This window comes from Phocoena sinus, chromosome 13 (assembly GCF_008692025.1).
Source record: "Phocoena sinus isolate mPhoSin1 chromosome 13, mPhoSin1.pri, whole genome shotgun sequence".
NCBI lineage: Eukaryota > Metazoa > Chordata > Mammalia > Artiodactyla > Phocoenidae > Phocoena > Phocoena sinus.
Window position 1 is genome coordinate 7,629,952 of NC_045775.1, and position 12,976 is coordinate 7,642,927.

The 12,976-nt window shown below is 55.5% G+C and overlaps 1 protein-coding gene across 5 annotated transcripts in view; it reads left to right on the plus strand.

Moving 5' to 3' along the window:
- Positions 1-12,976, plus strand: part of ATP6V1C2 (ATPase H+ transporting V1 subunit C2) — a 64,654-nt gene that overhangs the window by 50,880 nt on the left and 798 nt on the right. For 2 of the 5 annotated variants that reach the window (XM_032652546.1, XM_032652545.1), the window contains exons 7-11: positions 828-926; positions 1,582-1,650; positions 3,558-3,650; positions 3,764-3,857; positions 6,258-7,146. In XM_032652546.1, the coding sequence (XP_032508437.1) occupies positions 828-926; positions 1,582-1,650; positions 3,558-3,650; positions 3,764-3,857; positions 6,258-6,701 (799 nt within the window). In that variant the 3' untranslated portion in view covers positions 6,702-7,146. The other 3 variants (XM_032652550.1, XM_032652548.1, XM_032652549.1) reach the window with 3 other exon arrangements.

Consider the following 12,976-nt stretch of genomic DNA (forward strand, 5'->3'; position numbering starts at 1 on the left):
GCACTGCAGGGTGCCTTTGGAGAGGGACCTTAAGGGCCTTATCAGTGATGGCTGGTCGGCATGGGGAAGAGGGCGGCATGGGGAAGAGGGCGTGTGGATTCCAGGCGGGGCAGTCTGGAGAGCCCTGTGGGACGGCTTTTTACCTAAAGCTTCCGGCCTTGACTAAGGGCTCGAGAACTCTTTCCTCGGGAAGCAACGTGCACTTGGGTATTTAACCTCATGGCCTACGTGCTGATGCTACAGACCGTCCCAGTAGTTGTGTTTTGGCCCATTGGCTGATACAATAGCCTTGATCCCTGTGCTAAAAATACCATGACCTTGATGAGACAGGTTCCACTGGACACACGTACAAAGCTATTTCAGGTGAAGGTCCCCTGGCTGCTGGACCTGTAAGGTGTGTAAAGTGAAACGGAGCCCTCTTCTGGGCCTGTCTCTGCCCGGAGTGGCCCAGGTGGTGGCGTGAGCCGACCGCTGTGTTCCATTTGGGTAACATAAGCTTCCTGGCGCCAGCGATCCCCTCCCAACAGCCGGTGGCTTGCGCCGGGGCAGCGCAGCTGACCGAGGTGTTGGATTCAGCTCGGGTGACTGGTGATAGGACCTGGGGTCCCGCCAGGCACCGCAGTTCTGGGCGCCCAGTCACACAGCCGGGGGACACTTAGCCCAGGGCCCCCACCCCTCCCCAGGAAGCATCCTGAACCTTCCTGTCCCCTGCTGTCCCAACACCTGCGTGTCGTGGGAGTGCTGGGGGTCTGGGCATCCCATAGGCCCAGGGATGCCTCTGTGTGCTTTTCTGCTGATCACAACCCCTTTGTCCCACGTGGATTCAGGGGAAACCTCTTCACTCGGACACTGAGCGATATTGTGAGCAAAGAAGACTTTGTGTTGGATTCTGAGTATCTGATCACACTTCTGGTCATTGTTCCCAAGTAAGTGGACCAGGAAGGTGAGTGGTTTGGGGTCTCCATCTGGGTTGGTGATCACAGAAGGAAACTCGTCCTGCCCAACAGAGATGAAGCGGGAGTCCCCCAAGGCTAGATCCGGAGACCTAAACGGCAGCTGTGGGGTGGTCAGGGGAGCAGGTGACAGTGCTTGTGGTGGTAATAGTGACAGAAGCGGTCATTTCTCGGGCATCTGCTGTGTGCCCGATGCCACACGCAGGAGCTCATTTCCCTCACAACATGCCCGGGGTCAGGCGGGGGCTGTTACTGTTCCCTTGTCCTGCGGCCGGAGAGGTCAGCTGGTTTGCCCACGCTCACACAGGGCCAGGATCAGAGCGGTCAGCTGGTTTGCCCACGCTCACACAGGGCCAGGATCAGAGCCCCCAGCAGGAATCTCCTGAGTCCTTCTCACGGCCGCTCCATGGTGCCTGGGGCCTCATGGGGAGGCTAAGCCCCAGATGGGGCTGGGGACAGGGGTCCCAAAGCCCACGGCAGTGCCTCAGGGGATGTTTGGGGCTCTGTCTGGCCCCTAGCCCTGCTCCTCTCAGGCCCTCAGGGAAAGGGGCATGCAGCTTCCTAGACTCTTAGGACACTCCACAGTCTTTTCTGCAAAAAATCACTGAACGATTCTGTACTCTCACAGACCAAGCTATGTACAATGGCAAAAAACCTACGAATCCCTCTCGGACATGGTGGTCCCACGGTCGACGAAGTAAGTGAGACCTCAGCTTGGCCCCAGGGCCTGGGGTGTGGGGGGGGCATGTGTGGGTGCTCTGGGGCACCCAGCCACCAAACATGCCCCAAGAGCACAAGTGCCTTCAGCCCTCCACACTTGTGCCTTCACAGCCACACACTCAGCCACATGCCAGACTCCCTCCATCTTTTAGCATCCCGCTTCCTTGCCCCGTCCTCCGGGAAGCCCTCCCTGACTACCTTCCGGCCCTCGGGGCATGCAGGGCCTGCGCTGTGCTCTGCTCTGCATTCTCAGCTTGGCCTGGATTCTTCCCCACCTGAGGGTCAATCAAGAGCCTGGCTGTGATGGCCACAGAGCCCGAGCAGGGGAGAAAAAGAGTCTCGATGTGTGGCCTGCTGGGGTCAGAGCAGGAGCGGCCAGTGAGGGCTGGAAAAGTGACAGCAGAAGGGATAGAGGAACATATTTGAACCGTGAATACCACACAGCTGGGAAAATCGACAGTTTAGCGTTACGGGCATGAGCGAGGATAAATCTCACTCTGTGGTGTTAAGCGGGAAGCAATGCAGAAAGGGACACACAGCACGAAGCCATTTATTTAAAATCTAAAAATGGACAAAACTAAACTGTATGTGACTTGGGTAATGCAGGTGCACGGAATTGTGGGTGTTTGAGGATGAGAAACGCCAAACTCAGCACAGCGGTGACCTAGGGGTGGGATTAGAATGAGGTTGGGGAGGGCATGTGGGGCTTCTATTGTATGAAAATTGTTTTATGTCTTAAGCTGGGCGGGGAATACATGGGTATGTATTCTCTGTGCCTTTTCCCATGCCTGAAATAGCTTGCATTTTAAATGGTTTCTCAATGAGTCTTGGGCAGCCCTGCCCACTCCCATCCCAGCCCAGAGGCCTCTGGCCTGGGGCGCCTGCTGGCTCTCCCAGGGTCCCAAACTCACGGGAGAGAGCAGTCAGGAGCTAAACTGAAGGGTGCAGGGCCAGGACAGTCACAGCCTGAGGTCACCAGGGGAGGCTGGAGGAGGAGGGCGTACAGGCCGGCAGAGGAGCTGGCCCTCGACGCTGGCCTGCTTGGCAGGAGCGTTCACTGCTCTCCAATGCTGGCTCTCCATGACCAAGTGCTGGGAACTCCTGCCAGGAGAGGCTGCTTCAGGAGGTGGCTTGACTTCTCAGACCAGAACCCCCAGGCCCTCCATTGTTGGGGGGCACCTGAGAGTCTGCTGAGCTTACTCTGGAAAGGTTTCTGGAACCTGGGTCAGCCCCTATGGGTGTGGGCTCGGAGAAGCAGCAAAGGTGACCCGAGACCCTGCTTGGGCCCAAGGGCTCCCATTGTCAGGTCATCTGGCCAGCGGGACTCAAAGACGCTCAGACCACGGGCCCCAGTGACCCCCACATTGAGGACAGCAACCGCAGTGGTCCTGCATCAAGGTGTGCCAGGGTGACCGTCTCTAATTAGAACATTGTGCCATTGGACGTGAAATGCCCATGTGGGATGGTTTCCACCATCTGGAACCTTTTCCTCTGCTTCGTTACAACCACAGCGCATGAGAGCTGGTGCGCCCCGCTCGGCACAGCAGGTGACCAAGACCTGCGTGCAGCTTCCTCTTGGCCAGTTCATGACCTGGAGCCCACCCCAGATCCGAGCAGGTCTCCAGCGTGTGGGTCACCCCTGGAGCCCTAGCCTGGAGGGTGAGAGAAGGAGAGGAGACGCCGGGAAGGCGCCGGCAGCTGACACCGCGCAGCCAGGAGTTAGGCGCTAGGAAGGGGCGCCCTGGCTTTCTCCACCCTTGCTGCCGCCAGGGCCACCAGGCTCCCCCTGCGGCGACCCACCCCGCCGGGGAGAGGACAGGCTCCTTCCGGCCCAGCTCCGGGGCCTGATGGTGAGTCCAATGAACAAACGCTTCTCTCCCACAGGTTGATAGCTGAGGACAACGAGTGTGGCCTCTTCACCGTGACTCTGTTTCGAAAAGTGATTGACGATTTCAAAACCAAAGCCAAAGAGAATAAGTAAGGGCTGGCCTCGGTGGGTTTCTCCGGGTTTGGTTTGTCTCCACAGGAGGGGGGTTCTCTGCTCTGACTGGAAGCTTCTTAGCAAAAGCCTCTCCTTTGCTTGTTTTAAGGTTCACTGTCCGTGAATTTTACTATGATGAAAAAGAAATTAAAAGGGAAAGGGAAGAGATGACCAGACTGCTGTCGGATAGGAAGCAACAATACGTGAGTCTATGATACAGGCCCCGAGGATTTTCTTGAAGGCGTTGGCTGGTGCCCGCGCACCCAAGGCCTGGAGCAGAAGGGCCCCGCCTAAGGCCCAGCACCCACGCCAACATCCCTACTAGCCCGGTGCACACTCCTGGGGCTGCCAGACAGGGTCTGGGGGAGGGTGACAAGTACCGGTAACCTGGAGGTGACACATGAGCCGTGAGCCCTGCTGTAGGAGATCTCACCGAGCCGGCACTGCCCTCCGGGAAGGAACTCTTAGCTCCATTCTGCAGAGGAGGAAGTGAGGCTCTGAGAGGTGAACAGGCACTGGGCCTGGGAGAGGACCCCACCTGGCCGCCTGGGGACGAGCAAGGCTGTCAGGGCTCCGGGCAGGAGCGCCTGTGCTGAGAGTGGCAGGGCCGCCGCCTTGGAGAGTGCAGCTAGCCGTCACCCGAAGCCCTGGTCCATGTGACGTCCAGGCGTGCTGTGACATCCCCGTCACTGGCACCTGTATTTACCTCCCCGGGGCTTTTAGCAAAGAGTGGGTGCTTATCCTAGAAACTTCCAACCACAGCCACTCAGAGCCTTCTCATGTGTGAGGGCAGCTGAGCTCAAGAGAGAGAAAAAACAGATTTTCATTTTTGAAATGTGAATGGTGTAGCCTTGAGAAAGTCGCTCTGTAGAATGGGCACCTTCGGGACTCAGCATCCTTCAGCTCAGAGCGGGGCTGAGCCGGGGGCATGTGTTCAGGTCCCCTGCCCTACAGTCCCCCCAGGGAGGGTTCTCAGAGAAACTTCCAGTTCAGCCTCTAGAGTAGAGAGGAAGGGAGGGGTGAGGAAAGTTGGTGTGTAAACATGAAGCTGTGAGTGTGTGTTTGGGTGAAGAGCCAGTGCCTCCCGTGGGGCTGTGCCTGTGCCCCGGGCCTCCTCCTGCCTCGGGCTGGGGGATTCTGCGCATCCCGCCTGACCTCTCTGGGTCCGTGGCCTTTGCACAGGGACTGCAGACACCTGGTCCCATCAGGAGTGAGAACCAGCCACGGGGCCCCGGAAATGGGGTCCCCAGAGCCCCACTGGATGGACCCATCCCCCTCTGAGGAGGAAATGGGAGCTGATCATATAAAACTGCCTGCGAGGGATCTCAGCCCTTCTGTCCCCGAGGAGAAAGGCACGCGCGCGCACACGCACACATACGTGTGTGGACACGTGTGTGCGCGCCAAGGGAACACACACTTCTTAGATCCACAGTCTGTCGGGCTTGGGCCAAGGCTCCCGGGCCCTTCCTGAGACTAAGGACTGAGCTGGAGCCCTATGGCCCTGGCCTCGGACCCGACTCACCAGGCAGGAAAGATGCTCACCAGCAAGAGCTGAGATCCAAAGGGTTTCCTCCTTCACCCGAGCTCGCCCGGAACCCTAATATCCCAAGAAGGTTCCAGCCTTCTCTTTAGCTGAGCCCTTTCCCCGCTTGCTTTAATCCTGGCCCGAGCCCCCAGCGATGTCTCTGGAGGGAGCTAGGTGGTGGCACCTTTCACAGGTGACCAGGGGCGAGTCTTTGGCACCCACCTCCGCGCTGGCACAGACCCCCTGGGGATCAAGGTGATACACCCGAGCCCAACGCCTGTGCCTCTGTCTCAGGTTGCTTGCTGGCATTTTTTCGTGTGGTGTAGACTTCCGCTCCCTGGCTCCCCCCGGGAGCCCTGCCCGGTCTCCGTGGAGGGGAAGCGGAGCTCCGAAGGACAAACCAACTTGGAAACTTGTAGTTGCCTGCGAGGCTCTTGCTGGGCGCCAGCGAGCAGGGGTCAGCTGGGCTCAGCCCTACCCCGGCTTCTTAAGAATCTCTTCCCCCCTTTAGGCTTTTTGGAGGTGCACAGGACCAGCGTCCTGTGTCCGTCCTTTTGTTACCGAGGTCCTGGGTGTCAGTTCCCTTTGAGAGCACAGAATGGGATTTTCCCGCTCTTTTGCACCTGCCTGCAGAGAAGGTTGATAAAGGGTCGAATGTGTGCTAACAGCATGTCTGGCCAGTTTTCTGCATGTAACATGCTTAAGTGCGTCCCGACGGCCAAGGAGCCTACTGTGAGCTGGACTTGGGAGACACCCTGACTCAGCCCAGACAGCCCGGAAGGCGGAGCGGGTCGCACCAACGGTCCAGGGAGGGGCAGCTCCTGGCCGAGGCCAGGCCGGGGGAGGGGCTGTGGGCTCTGCCCCTGGAATATGGAAGCCGAGGACTTGAACACCCCCGCCCTGGAGGGGGAGTGCCAGTGGCACCGGCACACCTCCAGTCCAACCAGCACGCAAGTGCTGAGGGTGGGCCGGCATGCCTGAGCCCACCTTCAGGTGCTTTTCAGGCCGTGAGAATGATTTCTGTTTGTTTGTGATGCATGTTTGCTGAAAGATTAATAAATCATTTCTGTGCCTTTAGCAAACTTCCTGTGTTGCTCTTAAAAAGGGATCATCCACCTTCCCGGACCACCAGGTTAAGGTAACCCCGCTAGGGAACCCTGATAGGCCCGCTGCGGGGCAGAACGACAGAGAGAGAGAGAGTGAGGGCGAGGGTGAGGTAAGCATCTCCCCGGGAGCCCTGGGGTTCCTCGGCTCGCATGTCCTCGCCCGCGCAGGCATCTTTGGAGAAAACAAATCCTTGCGTTTCCTGTTATCTACTATGGCTTTTGAGGTCTTAAATTCAGGGATTCCAGAATCATGCCTTCCTCCTAATCTGCAGGGTCTCTTGGGAGCTGCCTCTCCCCCTCCCCCTCCCCCAGCAATGATTGGTGCTTGCTGGCCAGGGTCCCTTTGTCCTGGCTGGCGGTGGCTGGAGCTGGTGATGGGGCAGCTCAGCTCTCTTCCCCTGGGTGCCCGCCCCTGACCCACCCCTGACCTTTGTGGGCATCCGAGGAGGACCAGCCATACCAGCATTAGCGACAGCGGCTGTGGCCACGTGCAGTGGGGCTGTGAGGAACCCCCTGGAAGTGGCGGCTGGTGGATGATGCGGGGACTTGGAGTGGAGCCTTCGAGAAGGGGGGCTCCTTGGCGGCGCGGTGTCAGCCAGAAGCCTGCTGGCTGCCTTCTGAACGCCCCCTGCAGCCCGGTGGGTGATGGCCCCATGCGTGTGCTGGCTGGCAGGCCCACTGAGCTGCCCCAGCGCCAGGTGCCCTGGAGAACGTGGGCCTGGGCCTCACCCTGGCCTCGTCGGACCGACTCGCTGCTCCTGCTGGCCCCTGGGCGTTTCTTCTCAGCTCGGGGCTTGCTCTGTCAAAACCCACGTCCTTTGTTGGCCGGGCGTTGGGTGGAGTGGCCGGGAGGGGTCACCGCACTCCTGTCCCTGCAGGGCCCGCTGCTGCGATGGCTCAAGGTGAACTTCAGCGAAGCCTTTATTGCCTGGATCCACGTCAAGGCCCTGAGAGTGTTTGTGGAGTCTGTGCTCAGGTGCGTGGACGAGACGCCCGCCCTGGGCTGTCCTGCGGTGGGCGGGCGGGCGTAGCCAGCTCCGGGGCCACCTGGGCTCTGCCACCCCTCTTCTGGCCCCTCCAGCCTCCTCTGGGACGCGCCCTGGCTTTCCTACCCTTTTCCTCTGCAACTCCTGGCTCTTGGCAACAGGCTTAGGGTTTCCTCCGTCAAATAACCCTTCCCTCAGTCCTGAGGGCCCCTGCTGTCCGGTGCTCTGGCCCTTTCCTGCCGGTCATGGGGCTGGTGTCCTGCTGCGCCCACCCCGTCTGTGCAGCCCACCAGGGGCCAGTGGCTCCTGGAAGAAACACCAGCACCGACCGTCTCCATCCTTGAGCTTTGAGGCCTAACCCTCAAGGCCGCACAAAAAGTAAAACCCAAACCAAACCGAACCAACAACAGCTAAACTTACTTTACCTTTTTTTTTTTTTTTTTTAAACACAAACTAGGTTCACTATTTTGTAGAAATTGTAGGTAATCCCAAAGAGTGAAAGCACCAAGAGGAAACACTGCTAACATGCTGGTGTACCAGCATCCTTCAGAGTTTTGGGGTTTGTTTCTTTAAATCTGCAGACATGCGTAACTGTTTTTAACTTATTTTATTTTGGACTATAGCCGATTGACTGTGTTGTGATAGTTTCAGGTGCACAGCAAAGGGACTCAGCCATACATATGCATGTATCCATTCTCCCCCAGACTCCCCTCCCAGCCAGGCTGCCACACAGCATCGAGCAGAGTTCCCTGTGCTCTACAGTAGGTCCCTGTTGGTTATCCCTTTAAGATACAGCAGTGTGGACATGTCAATCCCGAACTCCCTGACTGTCCGTTCCTCCCACCCTTCACCCCTGGTAACCACAAATTCATCCTCTAAGTCTGTGAGTCTGTTTCTGTTTTGTAGATAGGTTCATTTGTATCATTTCTTTTTAGATTCCGCAGATATGCATAATTTTTACAAAATTTTTACAAAAGTGGGATCAAACAGGAAATACGTGTTGAAGCCTGCTTTCTACTGTGTTTGAGCATATCCCGTGTCCTGAACTATGGGGGGGGTCTTGGCAGCACTGCTCACGGCCGCTGCCCCCTTCTCCCAAAGCTTGGCCTGCTCTGGCCTGCAGGCTCCAGGGCCCCTCGGCCCCTCTGGGGTGGTGCTGCTGGGCCCCTTCCGCCAGGCTGACTGCCCTGCTCTCTCTTTCCTGCCCAGGCTTCCTAGGTCTCTGCTGCTGTTCACTTCCCGACCGGCTTCACTGGGTTCCTGACTCATCTTCCCTCGCCGTCCCTTCCTCCTGATCTCCGTTTCTACCGGTGGCCTCAGGTCCTTCCCCAAACTTCAGGGCCCACTTGGACACCTCCGCTCCCTCATCCTCACGTCCCCTCCCACCTCCCTGCACCTCACGCACCCCTGACAGCGCTCCATCCTGCCTTTGCTTTCTCTCCCGCCCAGCTGTTACTTGGGCCCCTGCGTTCAGTGCATCCTCCACGTGGCTGCCAGTGTGGTTTTGTCCAAATACAGACCGGCTCTGAGGGTGGTTCCTCACCCTCTCAACCATCTCAGACCCCTGTAATGGCAAGGATTGTGGCGCTGGGCTGAAGGGACACTCAAGATGACCCGGAGTGTTCCAGCCATCGACATTGTAGACGGGCCCCAGTCTGTCCCTGCTCACCTTGAAAATCAGGAGTTCTCAGGCCCAGTGTGGCAAAGCCTGCCCATCCTTACAGGATGCCCATTTTGCTCAAGTGAGAGGTCAAGAGGGACGTCCCTAGTATCTTGTTTAAGCTCGGTAAAACTGAGTATACGCAAAAATAATTCCTTTCAAAACTATCAATGTATCACATTTTCAAAAACGACTTTTTATTTCTCCTGAATACTTGTAATACATGAACACTGTAAAAAAAAAAAAAAATTCAAGTTCAGAAATATGTACTGTGGAAAGTAAGTTCCTCGCAGCCCCACTGCCCATAGATCATCCCAGTTAATGGTTTCAAGACTCTTCTCATCCCCCAAATGTCATCACTTACACTTAACGTTCCGCAACTTGCTTTTTTCGTCTGCTTTGCGTTATAGTCTTATCAGTATGCATAGAGATACTCGCTCCTCCTTAACGGCTTTTTCATATTCCATCGTATGGAAAGAGCATAAGCTAAGAAAACAGATGTTAAACCAACAAGTTGATTAGAGCAGACGGGTAAAGTTCGCCTGTTTCTTGACCCTCCGACCCCACGTAGGTCTTCTACCCCGGTTCGCACTTGTTGCTGTGTCTTTCCTCAGAGCTGGTTCTGTCCTTTTTCCCTACCCTGAGAGCTGGAGGGGAGGGCTGGGGTGACTTGGCCTCACTGCCTGTCACCCAGCCCAGAGTCAGACAAAGAGGAGGTGCCCCACGTTTGTGGCCTGAATCAAATCAAAGAGAAGCGGACCAGTCCTCAGCTGAGGAAGTGCTGGTTCATTCTCAGGGTGAAGTGAATCAGGGGCTTAAATCGCCAAAGGTGAGAATGGAAACGGGCCCTGGGTGAGTGGTGGGACCATGGCGAGACCGGAGAAGCCGGTAGCTGGGTCATTAGTCTGGATCTTGGGAGAGGTCTAGTGGGGAATGGATATTAGGGAAGCACCAGTGATGATTGATGTGTGTGGATGGGTTCACCTACAGAGTCGCTTAGAGGGAATATACCAGCATTTAAGGATTGGAAGCAAAGAAGCCTGTGTGATGTCAGAGGCCGGAGGAGGGAGAGGTGGGTGAGTCAGGGATCAGAAGGTTAAGGCTTTAGCTGTCTCTGGGATGGGGCCGCTGGGAGGTCATTGGTGTGGGCAGCTCGAGTGTAGTGGCTGAACGATGCTTGGGTGACGTAGGACACTGGGTGCTCTCGGATGTGGGGTGAGAGCAGAAGGGAAGTCAGGGAATTTTTAAACAGGGCACGATGGTACCATGTTTGTTTGTTTTTTTCTGGACATGTAGAATTTTATTTTTTAACATCTTTATTGGAGTATAATTGCTTTACAATGGTGTGTTAGTTCCTGCTTTATAACTAAGTGAATCAGTTATACATATACATATATCCCCATATCTCCTCCCTCTTGCATCTCCCTCCCACCCTCCCTATCCCACCCCTCTAGGTAATCACAAAGCGCCGAGCTGATCTCCCTGTGCTATGCGGCTGCTTCCCACTAGCTAGCTATTTTACATTTGGTAGTGTATATATGTCCATGCCGCTCTCTCACTTCGTCCCAGCTTACCCTTCCACCACCCCGTGTCCTCAGATCCATTCTCTACATCTGTGTCTTTATTCCTGTCCTGCCCCGAGGTTCTTCATAACCACTTTTTTTTTTTTTTTTTAGATTCCATATGTATGTGTTAGCATACGGTATTAGTTTTTTTCTTTCTGACTTACTTCACTCTGTAGGACAGACTCTAGGTCCATCCACCTCACTACAAATAACTCAAATTTCGTTTCTTTTTATGGCTGAGTAATACTCCATAGTATATATGTGCCACATCTTCTTTATCCATTCATCTGTCGATGGACACTTAGGTTGCTTCCATGTCCTGGCTGTTGTGAATAGAGCTGCAGTGGTGCCATGTTAAAGGGGAGGGTGGCGGCTGCAGAATTCCCAGCACGGAGGGTGCAGGTGGAGGGCTCACCGCCAGGGGGCCCGGAGGGGAAGGAGGCTCTTCTACTGAGGCGTCCAGGAGGGGGCAGCAGGGGGGCGGCCTGGAGGAGGAAGGAGCAGAGAGCCGACCCGCCGTTCCTGGAAAGCAGGTTCTGAGCAGGATGGGGAGGTGTTCACTAAACTGACCTGGAGGGAGGACTGGCAGGGAAAGGGCTGGAAGGATCTGGAAGAACGTGCAAACCCTGAAACCAAGAGGGGAGTGGGCTGAGAAAGGGGTGCAGGGCGTGGAGGCTGGATGAGGGGCAAGGAGCATTCGTTCAGCCAGTGCTGATGGGGTGCCTGTTATCCGCCGTGCACTGGGGAGCCGTGAGTGAACGAGACGGATGCGGACCGCTGCCTGCAAGGAGCTCACAGGCTGGTCAGGGGTGGAGAGCTCAAAAGACGGGGTCCTTGTTCAGGAGAAGGACAATCTTCCAGAGCAACGTGCCAATGAATACGGTGGGATGACTGGATTGGAGGGTGGCAGAGGCAGGTTCTGTGTCCGGGTAGCAGTGATGGTCTAGCAACTGCATCTGGGAGCTGGAATGCCATCTCCTGGCATACATGTTGCCTGGTCTGTGAGATTGGTGACTGTCGCCCTTTGAGAAGGCTGCAGACTTCCCTGTAGTAAGCGGGTAGAGCTGCGCTGGTGAGGTCGAGGGTGTGGGGTGGGTATCCAGGGCACTGGGAGCTCGGGGAGGAAGTTCAGGAGGGAAGGCAGGGCGAGGGTAACTGTGCGTCCGGGTAATAGGGGCTGGAGAGCTACGACCCTGTCCTCAGCGTCATCTGGGTGACCAGAGCTTTGGTGACAAGGAACAAAGAAGGAATGAGGGCGGTCCGCTGGGCCATCCTCTCACCCACGATCTAGCCCAGGTGCCCCCGCCATCCCTGCCAGCATTTGCCGGCCTCTGTGGCCCTCGCCTCTTGGGTTTGGCGAGGCCCCGCTCACCCAGTGTTCTAAGGCAACGGGACTAGGTGCGTCTTATGCTTGGTTACAGTGAAGCAATTAACAAATGGCCCTTTCACGTATTTACTTCACCTTTCTGCAGATCCACCAGGAGACCTCAGGACTTAGTGAACACTTTGCACCATTAGCAGCCAGAAATGAGGACGGGAGAGCCAGGGGCTAGTTTATGGGCATTGACTGAGAAATTAAAACTAAGTAATACTAACAGGTCAGGCAGTAAAAGGGCATCTTAAGGCCAGCTTTCACATGCTGGGCTCCAGCATGAAGAAGCACAGGTGATAAGTATCGAACATCCAAGCCTTTGCTCACTGGTAGTATAGACATGTATTTTAAAAACATTGAGAATCACAAAATGCATGTTTACTGTTTATGTAGTACTCAGTGTAAATATTTTAAGTGTTCTGAGACACCACCACAGGAAGAGCTGCCAGCAATCGGTCTCAAAGGTACTCATGCATACAAAGTCCATTTAAAGTCCTTTCTGTCCTCCCAAAACTCAGCAAAAGGAATCCACAATCTTGATAAACCAGATTTGCGTGTGTGTGCGTATGCTGCTTTTTTCAGTGGAGAAAAGTATGTCAGCTAAGCTGGGTTTTAGACGAAGGCTTTGGAGTCAGAATATTTAGTCAAACAGCCTCCATTCAGCTTGACCCCTCACCACCTGATGACACACGCCCCGGAGACCCCGTGGCTCTATAGTCAAAAAGCTGTCACCATCAGAAGTGGGCGAGCATATTCTAGAGATCTTTCCATGCACAGGGGTCTAACAATTAGTCTCACTTCTGACCGCAGACATTCCACTCGAGTTTTCTTTTCCTGAGCTATGTTGCCTCGTTTTTCATTCTTACTACAGTGTCAGGTTCATTTTACTCATATCTGCAGTAACTCCTCTACACTTTGAACAGGTATGGATTGCCAGTGAACTTCCAGGCGGTTCTCCTCCAGCCTCAAAAGAAGTCATCCACCAAACGTTTAAGAGAGGTTCTGAACTCCGTCTTCAGACATCTCGATGAAGTTGCAGCCGCAAGTATATTGGATGTAGGTATATTTTTATCCAGAAAGAGCTGCCTTTCTACAGTAAGGTCAGCCT